We start from the raw sequence: 7,360 nt of genomic DNA, 5'->3' as shown, positions 1-7,360 counted from the left end.
AGGCGACAGCCCTTCGGCATCCTGCTTCAGTATGCTATTAAGAAGGATCTCCTCCTCGATTGGAGTGAGATTGCTATTCTGTGGCATATAGTCCTCTCGAGCAGGACTTCCTTTCAATCTCCGAAGCAGCGTTGATTTTGAGACACCGTAGGTTTTTGCAGCAGCATTTACAGATCCTATGTCACCTGATCTGAAAGCTGATATTGCAAGCAGTACACTCCCTTCGTTTGAGCTCTTTTGGACGCGTTTTGATGGTGCCATCGCGTGTTGAAGTTGTTGTTGTTATGGACACGTAATTCGTGGACCACGCCGTGGGGTGGACCGCGCTCTGGTGTTTGACGTTAGCTGTGATTTTTGGAATCAATTGACGTACGAGATATTCCACGAGATATCGTCACTGAGCTGTTGTTCGATCAAGCTGATGCGTCAGGACAACGATCCATCATCGAGTTGTATCATTCACAGGACTGCTTCCATCTCCGGCTTCTTGCTCAATTTTGCTACATTTTCAATACTTGCGAGGAATAAATTCTATTGACGTTAGAATAGGAAATTCTCCGTCGCTTCTAAATTATTATAATCCATATGGGTCAAAGCAAGATCGGCATATTTCTGCCATTGAAAGCCTCTCGATTTTGTCATGCAATCAAGGCTTGTGCTTCGGAGTATGTTGTTATCGTTCGGCTCTAGATCTTCGACAGTAACACATTTTCTTGCCCACAGCTTTGCTCATGAAACCTGGTCCGCAATACGTTGCCTAGGAATAGAAAAGAGTCAGCATCATGTAATTATTGCATATCATCGGATTGCGACTCACAGCAAAGGTTGCGTTTCTCCTTCTTCGCCACCTGGCTTGGGGTACGGCAACCATCTGAATTTGCCCTTGCCGACCTTGTGCACACGCCAGCTCTTCTCGTCCTTAGCATCCTCAAAGTACTCTTGGTTCTCCTCAAAGCTTCTTCCGCCAGTCTCAGGGCAGTAGAGGTAAGTCCAGACGCCGGCGATGGTGTTTGTGCCAGCGAACACGAGGAAGATCTGTGTAACTGGTCAGTGGAAAAAGTACATCAAGTGACGGTAATGAGTGGTTCCTACATAAAACTTCAAGTTATTGAAAAGAATGGGTGACATTAACGTCACCACAAAATTGGCGAAGCCCCAAGTGATGACGGAAATCGCGGTCCCCTTGGCACGCGCGGTTGTAGGGTAGATCTCCGTGGGAATCAACCAGGGGGGCACCAGCCAACCAATGCCGAATGCGCCAGTGGCGATGAACAAGACGACGATTCCCGGGATGGCGACTGCGTTTTGATGGATACCAAGATCATCAGCATTCATAGCGAGTCCAGCGAAGACAGTCAGAAGTAGGAATGACAAAATCAGAACCCCAGAACCATAGAGCAGGATGGTGCGGCGGCCCACGGCATCAACCAACACCCAAGCGAAAGTCATCAAAAGGAAGTAAGAGACGTAATTGCCCTGAGTGAGATACTCCGCTTTGCTTGTGCCGTAGCCCAGAAGCTCAAAGATCTGAGGGCCGTAAACCGAGAGACCTGGTCCAAGTCAGCATCGTATAGCACACATTCTGCAACCATGTATGTCCTTACATCCATATCCCGTGAGAGCCTGGTTGATTTGTCCCATGACTGTAAGCATTGTTGGATGGAACTGGATGTGACCCGGCGTAAGCATATCCTTGTAGCTGACAGAGTTACCTTCATCATCCTCTGCAGCCTTGACAAGCTCCTCGCTTCGCTTCTTGGCCGTTTCCTCATCATGGAACCTCTTGAGAGCCTTTGTAGCTTCTTCTTGGTTTCCCTTGCCTGCAAGCCAGCGAGGGCTTTCGGGCAGTTCTCCGACAAATGCTAACAAACTGAGCGGGAAAATCTGCATAGCGATGATTGGAATTCTCCAAGCCCATTGATTCGACTTGCCGAGTGCACGAGCAGCCACGAGGTTGATTGCGAAGGCAAGATTCAACCCAAAAATGTTCGCTTGAAACTCCTGGGCCATGGCCTTGCCACGTGCATCATCATCGGAGAGCTCGGAACTATACGTTGGAACCACGGAATCCACACCGCCTGTGAATCAACGTTAGATGTTGGCGATTTTCTCATTGGAGCAGCCAGGGAGAGACGTACCGACGCCAAGACCCATAATTACTCTGCCCACGTACATGACCGGCAGAGCTCCTCGGGAGAAACCCAGGCCAGCAATGAAACAGATCAGATTTCCCAAAGCGCAAGTTGCGAGGCATCCGAACAAGCCAGCTCGTCTGCCTAAGCGGTCTGCTAACCAACTGAATAACACAGCGCCGATAGAGCAGCCGATATAATAGACCGCGACGATCACTCCGACCTGAGGGTCTTCTTTGGCAATACCCATAGTTTCCAGGTAGTTCTTGTTCACATTGATCAACGACATCATTCCTGGGTTCAGAAAGTCAGTGATTGGGTGCTGGGCACGCGCGCCGCGGACCGTGGAATCAGAGTTCTTGGATCGATTCGAGGAATGGGGGATTTACTTTACCTTGATCATATCCATACAACGCGATTGCTGTGCTGCTGAAAGCAACAACCTGTCATTATTCCAGATGTTAGCCATCTCCGTATCACGATGCCTGAATCCATGCCACTGCTTCGGAGTGCTAATACGGCGGTAGGTAAAGTTACCTGCAAGTGCGCATCGCCGAAAAACTTCTTGACAGACTCCATCTTGAATGTAGCCTCGCTCAATGGCTCCGATGCCGCGCAGAACCAACGTAGGCGACTTCTCTGTCGCTCGCCGAGGTGTAAGCACCGAAGAAGGGCTTCAGATAAGCGATTGAAGGTTGATTGCAATCAAAACATACGATGTGAACTGTACACTGTCCCGGGAAGACAAACCGGGAGCAGTGTCGATGTAGTCATTCCAGGTTTTCTTGAGACAATTATGGCCGAGCTCAACCGCTTTCTGGTTGCACGTGGAGCCAATGACGCACTCCACACGGGCACCCAGCCCGCTAGGATTGGAAGGCGATTGACGCGCTGGGGCAGTAAATGGAATGACAACTACCTAGATACCTTGGTAATCCTATTCTGGCGGAAGTCAAATTATTACCAGGCGAGCGGCGACACGAGTTATTTTATGTTCCCCTTTGTCGGAATGTTATGTGCTTATTGAGAATCCATATCCAGGTTCTATGTCTCCCTGATCAGCGTAAAGCTGGAGATCGGTCGTAAAGAGACGAATATAGCATGACTTTATACGTCAATTCACAAGCTCATGACACTGCGTCAATATTTGTACAGAATATGCCAATCAATTCTGGGATCGCCGCGCATCACAGACCTTTCGCATTGTTGCGCTTCTGTTCGCACCGATTACAGGTTCGGATCGTGCAGCAAAAGGAGAGGTTGGGACCTCGGGAGGTTGGCAATTTAGGGTATTCAAGCTCGGGCGCAGAGGAAAGCTAGGTTATCAAGAAAAGACGAAGTAATATGCCAACTTTCGGCGCAAGATGAACACGAGGATGAAGTGCATGAAGAGCCGAATAAAGCTCGATCAATCCTTGACCGAGGACCGCAGTCCGAGAACTCCGCGCTAATAATCACATACAGTTATCCAAAGCGCACGTTGGACTAGATCCAAGGCGATGCTTGCTGCTGCTGTTGTTGTTGCTGTTGAGGCATCTGTCCTGGCCGTGGAAATACTGGAATGGTTTGAAGCTGCTCTAGTCCACCCATGGTTGCCTGCGGTGCGTTTTGCCATCCTGTTCCGGTCTGCTGGTTCACGAACGCAGATTGCCTGAAGGGGTTTGTGCTACCCGTAGGCTGAACCGTAAGAGCGTTCATCTGAGGCGTAGGCTGCTGAGGGGGTGATTGATTCCGCGCGAACGGATTAGTGCCGGTGTGCTGAGCCTGTAGCGGCTGGGTCTGGTATTGGGGCTGGGCGGTTGGGAAAGGAGATAGACCTGGCTGGGACTGCTGTAGCTGCGGCACTGGTTCTTCAGGAATTGGTTCGGGGATGGTGCTTCGAGCAAATGGATTCACGCTCTGTTGAGTTTGCGTCGCTGGTGTTGCAAACTGCCCTCCGGTTGTCATCATTGACTGGCGGAAAGGATTTGTGGATTGCGGCTGAAGCTGAGCGGGTGGGATCTGTACGGGGCTGGCAAAGTTCTGCTGTTGAGTACCACTGGGAGCAAAAGATTGCACGGGTTGAGGCCCGTAGCCACCGAATCCTGCGCCCGTATACTGTGTTTGCAGCGGTTGCGTCTGCTGTTGTTGTGCTGCGCCGAAAGCTCCCACGTTGCTTGAAGGAAAAACACTCAATTGCGGTGGAGGTACTTGCTGAGTATGCTGTGGTGCCACTTGCGCATAGCCCATATTCTGTGGTGCTGTCTGATATCCGGTTGATTGCGGCAGTTGCTGCTGTTGCGATTGCAGAAATGGGTTGGATCCCTGTGGATTCTGGTCGATTGATTCGAAGAAGTCGATCAGGTCTGAGGGAGGGGGCTTCGTAGGCTGACTTGACGAGGGCGCCGTTGTGGTCATTGAATCGAAAGGCGTGGACGCGGGTTTCGGGCTGCTTGCCTGCGATTCTGCTGTATTTGGCTTTTTCGGCGCAGGGGCGCCACTTTTCTTCGCATCCTGCTCTGCCAAGTACTGTCGACGATTGATCTCAAAATCCGGGTCGTCGAGATATTCTTGTAATGATGCTGCGAGCGTGATGGGTGCATGTTTGAGCTTAGGGATCTCCAGGCGTGTCGCATGCTCAAACCTTCGAGCTACGCTCAAGTATTGCACCACCAGCTCCGTTTGTGCACAGAATGTCTTGTATATTTTAATGGCGCGCTCGGCATCAGGTCGCGACATCTCGAAGTATCGACTCAAGACATTCATGACGGCCTCATTCTCCACATTGTACAGCACCAGTAAGTCGCGTGTTAGCAGTCTGAATGCTGTCAAAGTGATGTCGTTCTCTACATCACTGGTCAAAAGGTCGCATTTCACAAGTGCTTTGATCTGGTATTGCACAACCTCCGTCTCTCGCAGCAAGCCTTTGTCCACTGTCAACTTCCTCATGCGGCCCTCTCCTGATCTGACATGGTCGCATTTTGTCTTCTCGAACGCTTGCGCACGCACAAGTAGATATTCACTGTAGCTCTTAATGTTGTGTCCCTGGGTCTGAACGTCGGTGAAGCTGTTCATCGCCAAACGGTTCCTCGGAGCAATAGCGATATACCGAAGGGTGACATCTTGCACGCCGTCTTGTATCATCAAGTGTGTGATGATGAGGGACTTGAAGGCTACCGTCCAAGTCGCATCTCGCAGTCTAGGCGTGAGGCTCCTGAACACCTCTGCAACTCCAGCCTCACCGGACTGGGTCGCTAGAAGGATATGTTCGACATATTTCGACTTGGGTGCGGCGAGCTTGACCTTGGTCCCGCCTTTGACTGACTTCTCAAAGGAGCTGGACATAGCTGTGAAGGCGCAGGCGGGCGGGCGGGCGCTGTCTGTGTTGTGCTGTTTACTCGACGTGTCGCATCAGCGGCACATGATCGCTATCAGCTGCCGATTTGTGCCGAGTTAATACAAATTTTCGAAGATGACTTCAGGTCCAAGTCACAGGCGCTGCAAGGCTGAACTCGCCTGGCGACCTGCGGCATGTATGTCGTCAATAAACGTAAAGCTGTGAATCTCGAATCGGCCCAAGAAGCCCAACTGTGCTAGCTCGTGTTATTATTTAGCGGACGTTGGTGACCAAATGAGATGACGTTTCGGACTTATCGGTATCTGTCAGCCATCTGGATATCCCACGTGCGGGGACGTCAGATCCGTTAGGGTTGTGATTACTCACGAACACACCTGGGCTTACATCGATATCGATCGAAAAAGATGATCTTGTCGCTCTTACTTATTTATGCTGTAGTTCATGCTATTACTACAAGGTTGTATCCGAAAACGACCATTGGGCGTTCGAGACGTCCGAGACTCAGTCGTGTGCCGCATGTTCAACCTCGAACGGGCGGCATCGTAGGCAAAACGCATCGCAGAATGGAGTCTCATTTTGACTTTGTTGACGACGTTCGAAGATAACCCCACCCCAGCGCAGGCACAGGTACTGTGATCGCCTTTTTCACCTGGTCATCTGTGACCACTGGAGATCACATAGCGGACACACATGATGCGACAAGCATCGGTTTCTTACCAGAATTATCTTAAGGAAGCCAAAATGTGTAGCAATACGTTGAGCCACGCGATACCCACATCTAAATTTGAGCAGGAACTGAGCAATCTATTGTGATCATTGGCGAGAATGACCGAGTGCCTTTGAAAGGAAACCGCCGTGCTTCACTTGCCTCGGACAATTCAAACAATGGGTACTCGTCCTGTGGTACTCGTTCTGTGTCCTCTCGCCGCAAGTCTGCCTATGTGCTTTTGAGGGCGCTTGTCGCCACACTCCACCGTGGGAATCTATGCTTTTACACTGAGCTCGCTATTTGTAAAGTCGACACAGGTACTGACCCACCGGCGTCTTCGTCCATTAGGTATTCGCAGAGCCAAATCACACAACACTGGTTCCAAAGAGCTGAGGGGCATGCTTGTGTGTCAGATGCATGGCATGTTGGGTGAAGCGTCGAGGATAAGAACGAGGATTCGGAGCCCATCCCGCAGACACTTATCCTGGGCGAGGTCACATGCAATACCAGTATCTCAAGATTCCGTGAGGGAGATGAAGATGGGTAGCCATGGAAGTAGCAGATAATAAATCGTTGCCTGGGCTCACTGAACTGTAGTGAGCATGGTGAGGTCAGTTATTTTTTATTACGAGGCTGCAGAAGCGCGCAAAGCTGGCCAATGGCAGGGCGGACTTTTTTACGCGCCAGCCAAATTGTCAATGCATTCCCCAGAAGTTCGTGCCGCCGCGAGGCTGCTCATTTTCGGCGGCAGCGTCTCGCCCATATTGTCCACCCTCCTGCTTCTGGCACCGTAGATGAAAGAAAGGCATGTGCCATCTTTTATCACCACAGTAACCTTGCCGGCGCCAATTTCTAATTGCGCATCAAGGTCATCATTGCACAGACCAGGGCCCTGGCCTATGAGCCGTGACATTCACCAATCGGAAGAATTGAGGTACGTCCGTAGGGCAACACACTCTCTGCGACCGAGCAATAGACCTGGCCATCATCAGATTGCCGCCTATGTCAGAGAGGCATTCGCGCCCGCTGGAAGGTCAGACCAGGCCAGATTCCTAAAATAACCCGAAACAGGCGCGAATATGACCACCATGTACGACCTTACCGTCATTTCGTTCACGGCCAGGACAAAATCGTCCTCGCGGCCTACAATAAGACCCGACCTCGCCATAACCCATGAAGGAA

At 50.8% G+C, this 7,360-nt stretch overlaps 2 protein-coding genes across 2 annotated transcripts; both read right to left on the bottom strand.

Moving 5' to 3' along the window:
* Nucleotides 1–382: 382 nt before the first annotated feature.
* On the bottom strand, nt 383–2,728 carry K489DRAFT_375388 (general substrate transporter). Its single transcript, XM_033603676.1, has 6 exons — nt 2,670–2,728; nt 2,139–2,575; nt 1,605–2,078; nt 1,093–1,550; nt 818–1,035; nt 383–757 (listed from the first exon to the last, which is right to left on the bottom strand). Exons 2-6 carry the CDS (start codon nt 2,419–2,421, stop codon nt 730–732), a joined length of 1,461 nt encoding a protein of 486 aa, XP_033464337.1. The 5' UTR covers nt 2,422–2,575; nt 2,670–2,728; the 3' UTR covers nt 383–729.
* Nucleotides 2,729–3,617: 889 nt separating this feature from the next.
* On the bottom strand, nt 3,618–5,456 carry K489DRAFT_348534 (ANTH-domain-containing protein; the record flags this gene model as incomplete). Its single annotated transcript, XM_033602377.1, has 1 exon — nt 3,618–5,456. The coding sequence occupies one exon, from the start codon at nt 5,454–5,456 to the stop codon at nt 3,618–3,620; it is 1,839 nt and encodes a 612-aa protein (XP_033464336.1).
* Between the last annotated feature and the right edge of the window lie 1,904 nt (nt 5,457–7,360).

This window comes from Dissoconium aciculare, assembly GCF_010015565.1.
Source record: "Dissoconium aciculare CBS 342.82 unplaced genomic scaffold K489scaffold_1, whole genome shotgun sequence".
Taxonomy (NCBI): domain Eukaryota; kingdom Fungi; phylum Ascomycota; class Dothideomycetes; order Mycosphaerellales; family Dissoconiaceae; genus Dissoconium; species Dissoconium aciculare.
This window is presented reverse-complemented; position numbering and strand designations above follow the sequence as displayed.

Bases quoted from the DNA above. Each gene is read 5' to 3' on its own strand.
- K489DRAFT_375388 (XM_033603676.1), bottom strand. From the start codon at position 2,421: ATGTCGTTGATCAATGTGAACAAGAACTACCTGGAAACTATGGGTATT. The intron at 2,079-2,138 runs GTACGTCTCTCC...GTTGATTCACAG, and splicing joins AATTATGGGTCTTGGCGTCG to GCGGTGTGGATTCCGTGGTT. The intron at 758-817 runs GTGAGTCGCAAT...TTCTATTCCTAG, and splicing joins GGAGAAACGCAACCTTTGCT to GCAACGTATTGCGGACCAGG.